General features: G+C 46.8%; 1 protein-coding gene across 1 annotated transcript in view; it reads right to left on the reverse strand.

Annotated features, from left to right (window-relative positions):
• Positions 1-5085: 5085 nt before the first annotated feature.
• LRGUK (leucine rich repeats and guanylate kinase domain containing) overlaps positions 5086-12099 on the reverse strand; it is a 76751-nt gene continuing 69737 nt past the window's right edge. The window contains exon 16 of the mRNA XM_037049171.1: positions 5086-9120. Coding sequence (XP_036905066.1) covers positions 7016-9120 — 2105 coding nt within the window. The 3' untranslated portion in view covers positions 5086-7015. The remainder of the gene's footprint in view (positions 9121-12099) is intronic.

Here is a 12099-nt window from a genome sequence, read left to right on the forward strand (position 1 = left end):
AGTTGTAACTTGAAAATAGGCTTTAATTTTCAGATGAAAGTACTCAGATAGCCGGAGGATTTCAATAGTGTCCAGTGCCCCCCACCCCAACTCAAATGGAGCTTAAAAATGTTTATTTAGGTAATAGTGATAGGTAGTGAAAATGCTGTATGCAATTTCTAACACAAGTAATTTATACATACCATGGTTAAATACATACACATACAATATATAAACTGTAAATACCTATAAAATCCCTGCAAAAGACTCTCAATATTGAAATACAATCATGAACATGGCCAAAAACAAAGCACGGAGATCTGCTATACAATGAAAAATATTTATTTTTAATAGGACAATAATTACACAATTGGTAGTGGAAAATAAAGGGAAAAGCTCTGCTCACTAGGAAGTGTTATCACAAAACTAAAGGCGCCAAAAGAACCTAGTTTTTCAGGACAGAAATAAACCTTAAAAGTCTTGTCCATCTGTGCTTATCAGAAAAGAATGATCGCAACCTGAAACAACCATTTTTATATAATATCCATAACAATTTTCCATAGCAAAATAAGGTTTTATAGTAGAAAGCTGCCGTATCAGTCCAAGGAAATACAGAAGTAATGCTCATGTTACATGGCAAAATGAATATGATTATTACACTATTCTAACAGTAAAGGACTGTATCCTGGAGTGTTCATTAAATGAAGAATCAGCTATTTAAACAGAGAACAGATTCCACAACAGGACAAAGGCATGCCAATGTGCATTCTCACTCAGAGAGAATGAGGTTCAAAAAGTGTTTCTTGCCATTGAACTTACTTCAAATGCAGTAGAAGCCATGTACCTGGAATGTCTGCAGCAGAGTTCGGCTGAGGGCCCGATGTCTGGACACTGGATTCAGAATGTGCTGATTAAAACATATGACGGAAGCACCCCGAATTTCAGTTCTTTAAAATGGATGAGTTTATCATGAAACAGTTCATGGACACTTTGAAGGCGATACTATACAGGACAGGTACATTTCAAGAGCAGAAACTTGATACCTAAGATCTGGCTGTGCACTGAATTTGGGAGAGAGAAGACAGAAGAAAGGGTGGCCAATGGCCGGCAGGAGCCCCTAAGCGAGCCTGAATACGCACAAAAGGCTTCCTCTCCCCCGAGCCGTGTGTTTGATAACCAGAGTTCGGATGTGATCCCCACCTGCCCGTGCCCACCTCTGGGGTGAGTGTGGTCTGCGCCCGCCAAAGGCTCACCCTTCAACAGCAGCTTTCAAAGATGTGTTGCCGATTGATTCCTCCAGCAGAGACGGTGTTTGCCTCTTTTCACTTTGCTTTTCTCTTTTTGTCTTTGGAAACTGGCGGCCTTTAGACCTGGTTCGTAGAAGCCAGTCTGTGTCTCAATCCACCACAGACAGAAAACAAATACTATCTGCTGGGTTAGTCCCAAGTCAAGTGCCCTGCCGGCACCCACCATTTAACCAGTCTGACACATAAAGTATGAAGGCCTTTGATTTTATCAGCAGGCAGATAATAATAGTACAAATAATAGGTAACGGGCATGATGTCCTCTGTGCCAGGTGCTATTTGATGAGTCTTTCCGGCGTGCACCCCAAGTTTCAATGCTGTCTGTGAATGCCCATGAAAGAATCTATTGATCTAAGGAATGTTTTGCTGAACCACAATTTCTTTCCAATATTATTCTAACTCTGCGTAAGCCCCTTAATTCAATGAAGGCTGTCAATGCTTTTAAAAGGATTTCCAGAGAAGAGCATCCCATTTGCCAAACTCTTACACCTGCTCTGACCAGTGACGTTCCTATTCTAATTAATGATCAGATGCTACTTACGAAATTGTTTTCACATATGTAAGCAACCCAATGTCAAGCAATAGATGAATGAATAAAAATGCCGTGGTGCATACATACAACGGAATATTACTCGGCCATAAAAAAGAATGAAATCTTACCATTTGCAACAGCATGGATGGACCTAGAGGGTATTATGCTCAGTGAAATAAGTCAGAGAAACAAATACCATAGGATCTCACTTGTATGCAGAATCGAAAGAACAGAGTAAGTAAACAAAACAGAAACAGACGCATAGACACAAAGAGAAAACTGATGATTGCCGGAGAGGAGAGGGTTTAGGTACCAGTTGGAAAAGATGAAGGGATTAAGAAAAAGTACAGATTGGTAGTTATAAAATAGTCACAGGGATGTGGAGTACAGCACAGGGAGTATAGTCAATAATATTGTAATAATTATATATGGTGCCAGGTGGGTACTGGACATATTGGGGGGAACACTTTGTAAAATATATAATTATCTAACCACTATGCTGTACACCTGAAACTAGTACAGAATAATATTAAATGTAAATTGTAATTGAAAAATAAAATGTAAAGTCCTTAAAAAGTTAGCTTTTGCTGCTTACACATTAATACTAACAAACACATCAGTGCTAACTATGTGTCCAACATTGTTCTGGGAGTTTTTCAATATAGCAACTCATTTTCCCAATCACCTCAAGATGCCTAATATTATTATCACCATGTTATACATGAGAAGTTCATAACTTGCCCAAGTTCACATAGCCGGATCGTACTGAAATTGAAATTTCCAATCATCATTTTGACATTTAGTGATATTTGAAATCACAAGTCTAAAAGAAAACAGTCTTTAGCTTTCCTAATCATGAGTACACTCTCAGCGTCACCTTTAAGATAAAAAATTTGGTCTTCTAGTTTATTTATCTATTGTCGACACAAAGGAAGAGGCTCTTTTTATCCTCTTTTCTGAATGCTCAGTCCATAAAGGGAAGTGATTCCTAGAATTATGTCTTTCTGACTGAACTGATCAACTCTGCCCTAGACACTACATAAATAGTGCAATCATCTAACGTGAAGTTTGGGGATCAAATATTTCCCCGTCTCCATATTCTGCCACAGCGTGATTCTAACACAGCGTCCTAGCATGTGGTGGTACTGTGAGTTTTTCCCATAACTTACTTTTAAATCCCATTAGATGGCTTAATTATTTTCAGGTTTTATTATAAAGACATTAATCTGAACATCCTCGTACACAAACTACTTCCTTATGACAATTCTTGGGTTAGAGTTACTGGGTTAAAGATATGAACGGTTTCTAAGGTTCTTTTTTAAAAAAATATATTTTATTGATTATACCATTACAGTTGTTGTTCTATTCCCCACTTCATTCTCCTCTACCTTGCACGCCCTCTCCCCCACCATTCCCCCCCTTTTCATTTAGAATGGAAGGACAGATAAAGTGCTTCTCAGATAAGATCAAATTCAAGGAGTCCATTATCACCAAGCCCTTATTATATGAAATGTTAAAGGGACTTATCTAAGAAAAAGAAGATGAAAAATATGAACAGTGAAAGGACAGCAAACTCACAGTTATTAACAACCACACCTAAAACAAAAGCAAACCAAGAGGACAGCTAGATCAGGAGTGGAACCATAGAAATGAAGATCACATGGAGGGTTAGCAACAGGGGAGTGGGAGGAGGAGAAGGGGAGAGAAGGTACAGAAAATAGCATAGACAGTAGGTAGAAAATAGATAGGGGGAGGGCAAGAATTGTAGGGGAAATATAGAATCTAATGAACTTGAGACATGTGGTCATAAACTAGAGGGGTTTCTAAGGTTCTGACAGACACTGTAAAACTGTCCCCAGAAAAGCCACGCCAGCTTCCCTTGCTGACGACATGGAAACCGCGCTTTCCCTCAGGCTTGCCGAGAACAGGTGCTGATTTGTTTGCCATCTTTGCCAGTTTAGGACCCAGCACGTCCACGTGGATTTCACTTATAGTGAGGTTAAGTACATTTTGATATATTTATTGGCTCTCATTTCTTCCTTTGTAAATTAACCAATCATGTCCTTTGCCCAATTATCTTTTGAAACTTGAAAATAACTGACTGAGCGCTCTGAACACTTGAAGAAGGCGCTCTCATGTCCACTGGAATGGTGATCTCTGCTGATTTGAATACGAGGGGCCAGATTTCCCGAAGAAGCTGAAGATCATATTAACTGGTAGAATGACTGAAGTCTATAATTTTTTTCCCATAAAGGTAACTTTGCTGAGAAACAGTCAATGGAAGTGACACCAACCTTGTTCATGTAGGTTGGAAACTGACCATTTAAAAATATTTATTCTACCATTAAAAAGAAGGAGTTTTCCTTACACCAAGAAAATCAATGACAGCAACAGAAACTGCTCTCCGACTCCAGTGGCTGATCTTTCCTGCTTCTTGCCTTGGGCCACAAACAAAAGGACAGCCACCTGTCCTGCATCTGAGATCCTTGTGCCACCAGGTAAACACACCAACACGCACAGAAACATACACTACCCTGGGAAGGAGGCAAGGGACCTTCACGTCAAGGGACGAGAAATTTGGCTTCTCACTTCCCATCAGTACCCTACTGAGAATGCAACCAAACGCCTTCAGAAGCCTCAGAAACAACTGTCCAAAGAGGAATGTTTAAAGTCCTTCACCTAAGTGAGGTACTGCTACCTCCCAAGTGCCCCATACACCGCTCATAACCAAATAGGTGGTTCTTCCCATGGTCCCTCTCTCTTTCACAATCTCCCCTCCCCATACATGCGCTTGAGTAATTCTTGAATCTCCATCCCTGCCATAAGGCCTTATTCCAGGCCCTGTCCTGTCGGGATTACTGTTGTACAAAGCTTCTCGGCCATTTTTGCTGTCTCCTATACTGCCTTTCTCAAATGTGTCTTCTACACCATCTTTAAAGGGAAACCTCTAAGATAAAAATTTGACCCCTCCACACACCTCCTCCCCATCCTTGGGAGATCACGTTCCCCAGGTCATGGGCATAGCTCAGAAGGCCCATTGAATTTACACATACCTAGAGCTTTGGGCCATTAGCATAGGCTATGCCTGACTTCATACTTGGGCGTGTGATGTTTGCTCTTCAGAAACCGTCCCCTCTGCCCCTGACGAACTCTGCCACCCCAAGATTTAGTTGAGGTTCACCCTCCTCTGGGAACCGTTTCCTGATTCAGTTTCCATACCCCATGCGGAATCCATACTCCATACTTCCATACTCCATACTCCTATGTTCTTCAGGTGTCCTTATGACAGTCTGGAAAAGTTAGCAGGTCGTTTTCTTGCCCCTTGGATGCTAAACTTAGCCAGTATGCTGCAGGGCCTCTGGCTGCCCAAATCCCATGGCGCTGGCGTGAACCCTGCTGACTGTCTCCTCCGTTAAAGAGCGAGCTCCTCGAAGCGCCCTCATTATCTCACTATATGTAGCGACTCTCATAGCGTCTGGCACATAGGAGGTACTCAATCGGTGCTCGCTGAATGAACTGATGTAATCAAAATAAGCAATACACTTAAAATTCACCTTCTTACTTTCACGTTGGACAAACCAGATAAACCAGAGGGGAGTTACAACACGGGCTTTTAGTTTTACGACAGGACCGCCACATCATGGATTTGGAAATATTGATTTCCTCTATGGTCCTTGAAATAACAAGGACACACATTCAATTGTGTGGACACGTACCTTTGGTGTAAGGTAAGACACATTTATACAGGCATTTACATAGTCGTCGATTACATTTGTAAAATACAGACTGCCCAACACAACTTCGCATGCCATTGCATACTTAGTGTGACAAGCATTCAATCAACACCTTGCAGCTTTCTAAGAGCTGAAACTTGCGTTGGCTGCCTCACTCACAGTTGTTCTCTCTTCTGGGAAGGCAGATTCCGTACACTCCAGGAGTGGGCACAGTGGGTACGTCTAAGCAGGACCCTGTCCCCAGCCGGGGTAGACTGGTTTAAGAACGAACACCCTAGCTGATCGTTTTCTAGGAGTGAGAGCTGCCAGTTGTTAAATACGACGTGAAGCTTGAGAAGTGTGAGCGCGCAGAAACTGATACGCAGTCATTTGCACCAAAGAGAAGACAGCTCATGTGGAGAAAAAAGGGCACGATGACAACCGATGGGAGCCCAGGAGATGACAAGAGTCCAGAAGGCAAGGATTTCCGGTAGACGACAAAAATCATGCAGAGGACAAGGGTGCAGCTTGTGTCCGGCAGCTGCTCCCCAGTCTCCCTGCCCTCTGCCCTCCCCGCTGTCTGGCTGAGCGAGATACTCCACCTGCTTTGGGGCCATTCACAGAAGCTGGGTGGGCTGGACGCCTGTCACGGGCCAGCAAGAGAATCCTGATGGTGGGAATGCACGAAAGCAAATTCGCCTGAACTTCTCCCCCACTAATTCTTTTAACCGATTCTACCAGATGGTTCCACATAATGAAGGCACAAGCTAATTTACATAGGGCTCCTGTTCAGAGAGAGAGGAAGCTACTCATTTTGAAATACGTTTCAAACAGAGGTAAGTTTAAAGCAATATGTGCCGTCAGCATCTAAAGCGTTGGATCACGGTGTCACGCGTGACAAGAATTTTTCCTCTTCCCTTCAGAAGGTTCCCACAAATCTTCTGTGGATTTGGAATCTCTGGGGGTGGGAGAGGGGGTGGCAGTGAACTAAAAACCAGAAACTGCAAACTCTTCCTTTCTCAGTGTTCTTGCTTCTGGACCCCTCGGTGACGTAAGAGGCGTGAGAGACTTTGCTAATCCAGAAGCAATTTTTTCTAATGAGCAGAACAGAAGTGAACAGCAACACAGCACCACCCCAACCAGAGCTGGCACTGCTTGGGGTCCCCATGCGTCTGACACCAGGCTCCTGGCCGACACAGATCCCTGTGACCTGACTGACGCTATCAGTTGGCGGGGGTGGGGGCACTCCTGGCTGGGGTGCCTCTTCACGGGGGCTGCTCTCGCAGGATGTGATGACAAGCTGCCAAAGAGGCCCCGAGGTGCAGAGACGGACTGCAGTGGGTTCTAGGAATCCAGGGGCTGGACAGTGCTGGTGGCCTGTTTCTAGGCTGGCTCCAAGTGCAGGGGCAAGTCCGTGTCCCAACCCACAACGTCCAGGCCACAGCTTTCCATCCTGGGCGGCACTTCTTCAGGGGCCTCTGTCCCGGTTAAACCGTGGTGCTCTGACTGCCCCTCGCCCGCAGCCGTCCCTGCCGGCCGCCCTGCTCCTCGGCAGACAGCTGACCCTGGGGTGCAGTGGGGCTTTCCCCCTGCGGGGCTCCCCCATATTTTCGGGTGCGTTTCTCTTTGGTTTGCTGCTTGGAAGCACTGTGTCTGCGGACAGAGCTCTCTCTGGCCTGACTGGTCTCCCCGACAGGCTGCTGGGAGGGGGCTGCGCTGTCCTGCCCTGGGAGGTCTGCAGCAGGCCCTGTCTCCTGAGAGTGTCGTCCCCTCTCTTGACCCTCTGCTTTTCTCCTCGGACGCTCCGTGGGAGCGGGACCAGTCGGTGTGCACTCCGCGGAGGCCTTTGCCTCCTGGAGCGCAACCTCGCCCTCTTGAGACGGCTGGTCCCTGCTGAGGGTGGTTTTACTTTGAGATAATCCTGAAGAACGCTCTCTTTTCAAAGACGGTCCTTTTTTGGACACAGCTACCTTCTGAACCGGGCCATTTGCGGGGAGGTTGGCGCGGGCCTTTTTTTTGGAATATTGTGCTTTTTCCTCTTCCTCTTCCAGCATTTGGGGCCCCCTAGGCAGCGGTTCCATGTGCAGTGGCTCAGGAATTTCTGGCGTGTGGCCTTGGCTTCTCTGGTTTCCCTGAGGGGGGCTGGGGCTCCGGTGGGCGGCCCCCTTGGGGAGAGTGGCTCTGTTCCGGGGTTGTGGCTGTGAGGCCGTCTGGTGGCTTCCAGACGGCACCTGTTTCAGGTGTGCTGGTCCCTTAGGCGTCTCCCTTCGCACAGGAAGTTTTTTTTTCCTAGCTCCCACCTGCTGCACCGGCTCTTGGTTTGGGGGTGAGGGCTGCACCCCTGGAACCTTCTTGCTGGAGGTGCGGCCTGCCCTGGGCGCTGGCCTCTCCTTTACAGGCCCTGCCTCCGGACGCGCCCTGGAGTTCGGAGGTGGTGGCCCTTCCACCGAGGGCGTGGGCAGGCGAGGGAGCCTGACCCCTGGAGTGTCCTCCTCCTGTGGTGGGGCAGGGGCCGGCTGTGGCGCGGGCTCCTGCGTGGGAGGGCTGATCAGAGGGAGTTTCACCTCCCTGACTGTCTCTCCCTGGACCTGCTGAGGACTGTGGTGCAGATGGGGGCTCAGGTGGGGCGGTGGTTTGGGGTGGGGAGGGCTGATGAGAGGCAGTTTACCGGGGTCGCCTTCCTGAGCTGGCGGTGGCCTCGGCGAGGGCGTCACGGTTTGGTCTGAGGCTGTTTCTGGAGCCTCCTCCCTATTGGGGGAGGGGAGTTTGGGGGTGGGCCTCCGACTCTGGAGGGGAGCAAGGACCCGAGGCTGGGGCAGCCTGGTGGGAGCCAGCCGGCTTCTGGAAAGCGAAGTCGCTGCGTCTTCCCTGTCCTGGGTCTGTTTGCTGTTTGTGGGGTCTTGGGGATGTGGCGGGCCTGGGTATGGAGTGGTGACCTGGGCACCTGTGACTTCAGGGCTCCCCTCCTCCAGAGGGCGCTGGGAATCTCCCAGAGATGGTCTGGGCACTTCTGCCCCATCAGGGTCGGGAGGCTGTCTTGGTGGCAGACTGGCCGACTTGGTCTCCTCATCCTGGGATCTCTGGAGGCTGAGGGACGTGGGGTCACACCCCTGTGGAGGTTCTGAAGGGGGCGGGTCAGTGGCAGTTTCCCTGACCTCCCCCGATTCTTCATCCCGGTCCTGCAGAGGGCTGTGGACTGGAGGTGGGTCAGGGTGCGGAGTGGACGCCTGCCCTTCTTCACCTGCTACTGTCTCGGAGGTCTCGGCCCCACCTTCAGGGAGAACATCCCCGGCCTTCTGGTCTTCGGCCTGGTGGGAAATACTGAGAACTTTGGGGCTCTGCTGTGCAGGAGGCTCGGCACTGACGTGACTGTCAGGAGAAAGCTCTTTGGAAGGGGCTGCCCCCTCCTTCGTCAGCTCCTGGTTCTGGGAGGGAGCCAGGGTCTGGTTCTCAGGGGCCTGTGCATAAACCTGCATCCCAGAGAGATGCTCTGGTATCCGACCATCTGCTTGCAGTTTTGCCAGGCGCCTTGGGGAAGGAACCAGGTGTGCTGGTACCCCAGAGGGAGTCTTCTTGTTAGAGGGGTCTCCTGCTTTGACATAAAAAGAAGTTAGCTGAAAATATGTCAACAACTATGACTATCTAACTTTAGAAATTAATAACAAAGAATATCTTTCTTTTTTTTGATGCACGTAGGCCCTTGAAAAGCATAAAATTACACATATGGAAGAAGATAACCACCCCTTCTCCTTGCAGATACTGTGGGCCTGGAATCCTCTTATCGAGAGGAACTTAGAACAATATTTGTCCACTGAAAACAGGAATGTTAATAAGCAGACATAAAGGGGCTTATTCACAGAACCAAAATTTATATCCAGGTCTGAGAGTGGCAAGGAAATTTTCTCAGCAAATGAGATTCAAATTTAACAACCTTTTAAAGGTCAATGTCACATTGGATGGCAGCAACTAGACAGACATCTAAGCCACATAAAGTCTCATCTGTGCCCTTGGTTAGTGGCGGTCTCCTCAAATTGTGAGCTCTGGGACGAGTCACATCAGGCCACATCAGGTCACTGCAGGTCACCGGCCAGGTGCAAGCAGCTTGGCTGGCTCTCTGTAAATAAGTATGGGGGGGGGTGGAAGGAGGGGCAGGGGGAGAACAGATCCGGGTTGCTTCTTTTGTTCACCACAACAGCGAGTTCTCTGGGTGACTCTGGGCTCAGGGACAGTCCTCTGGACACTGCTACCCCAGCAAGCACTTGTGTATGATAGCAGCCTGATACACGCCCATGGTCCCAACATCGCCCTAACTGTCTGCAGGCCGCGGCTCTGCGAGGTCAGTGGACTGCAACAGCCTTGAAGGGATTCAGCTCAGCTCTCTTCCTGGGAGACCCAAAACTTACAGACTCCACCCAAATCAGACCGCCGAGGGACCCCAGGGTGGTCCATCCGCAGAAGGGAATCAGGCTCGTCACCACCAGCTCCTCTCCGCCACAAGGCACGCTGAGCTTGGACTGCTCAGGGTTCTCACTGAACCTTCTGGGGCAGGTGCACGTCCCGTGCATCCCGTGGAACCAAACACTTCTGTGGGGGTGTGGGGAGCGGAGGGGGACTGGGAGGAGCTTGCCTCTGGGTGCGGTTCCTAGGGGGTAGCCCTGTTCAACATTTTTCTTTCCCTAGTTTATATGGCTCATAAATTACAATACAACTTTAGTCAAGAAACAGATTAAAACAAAATATAATCACACTGAATGGGCAATTGATATTTGACAAAGGGAGCAGAAACATAAAATAGAGTAAAAATAGCCTCTTCAACAAATGGTGCTGGGAGAACTGGACAGCTACGTACAAAAAAATGAAACTTGAGCACCAACTTACACCCAACACCAAAACAAATTCAAGGTGGGTAAAATACTTGAATATAAGTCGTGATACCATTAAAGTGCTAGAGGAGAACATTGGCAGAAAAATCTCAGACATTTCATGCAGCAACATTTTTACTGATATGTCCCCTAGAGCAAGGGATATAAAGGAAAGAATAAACAATGGGATCTCATCAAAATAAAAAGCTTCTGCGTGGCTAAAGAAAATGGTATTAAAATAAAAAGAGAACCAACTGTATGGGAAAACATATTTGCCAATGATACCTCAGACAAGGGGTTAATCTCCAAAATATACAAAGAACTCACGTGATTCCACTCTAAGAAGACAAGCAACCCAATTAAAAAGTGGGCAAAGGACTTGAACAGACACTTCACCAAGGAGGACATACAGAGGATCCACAGACACATGAAATGCTCAATATCGCTAGCTATCAGAGAGATGCAAATTAAAACCACAATGAGATACCACTTTATACTGGTCAGAATAGCCATCATAAACAAAACAACAAATAACAAGTGTTGGAGAGGGTGTGGGGAAAAGGGGACTCGGGTCCACTGTTGGTGGAATTGCAGACTGGTACAACCACTATGGAAAACAGTGTGGAATTTTCTAAGAAAACTAAAAATGTATCTGCCTCTTGACCCAGCAATTCCACTGCTAGGATTATATCCTAAGAACCCTGAAGCACCAATCCAGAAGAACCTATGTACCCCAATGTTCATAGCAGCACAATTTACAATAGCCAAGAGTTGGAAGCAACCTAGGTGCCCATCAGTAAAAAAGTCAATGGATTCGAAAACTATGGTACATTTATACAATGGAATTTTATGCAGCAGAAAGAAAGAAGGAACTCCTACCCTTTGCAACAGCACGGATGGAACTGGAAAGCATTATGCTGAGTGAAATAAGCCAGGCGGTGAAAGACAAATACCATATGATCTCACCTTTAACAGGAACCTAAACAACAAAACAAATAAGCAAGCAAAATATAACCAAAGACACTGAAATAGAGAACAGGCTGACAGGGACCAGAGGGAAGAGGGGTGGGAATTTTAGGGGAAAAGGGGAAGGGTTTACAGGAACAAGTATAAAGAATACCTGGACAAAAACTAAGGGGGGTGGAAATGAGAGGGAGGGGGGAGCACAGGGGGAAGTGGGCTGGGATGGGAGTAAAAGACAGAAAACTGTACTTGAACAATAAATAAACAAACAAACAAACATTCAAAATAAAAATATAATCATAGTGAAAGTATCTAGAATAGGCAAATTCAGAGAGACAGAAAATAGGTTAGAGGTACCAGGGCCTGGGGAGGAAGGAGTTAGTACTTAGCGGATCCAGAGTTTTTCTTTTCAGTGATGCAAAATTTTGGGAACAGGTAGTAGTGCTGGTTAGGCAACACTGTGAGTGAAGTAATGACACTAAGTTGCACATTTACAAGGGTTAAAATGGCAAATTTCATGCTATTGTTTTCCACGGTAAAACTAGAGCAATGTAAGAAGGGTGAAACCTGAAGCTGAAGGAAACTGATTTCCCACACTCAGACGTACAAGGATCCCCCACCCCCACACACACACTTTCACAATTTAACAGTTCATATAATTTGGCAAATGCTACCATGCCCTTTATTAGCAATAAAGGCCCCACTTTATGGACTGGTAAATTGACCAATTTCCCATTTGACTTATC

Source organism: Sturnira hondurensis, unplaced genomic scaffold, assembly GCF_014824575.4.
Source record: "Sturnira hondurensis isolate 20B ecotype Veracruz unplaced genomic scaffold, ASM1482457v3 Scaffold0006437, whole genome shotgun sequence".
In the NCBI taxonomy this organism is placed as follows: Eukaryota; Metazoa; Chordata; class Mammalia; order Chiroptera; family Phyllostomidae; genus Sturnira; species Sturnira hondurensis.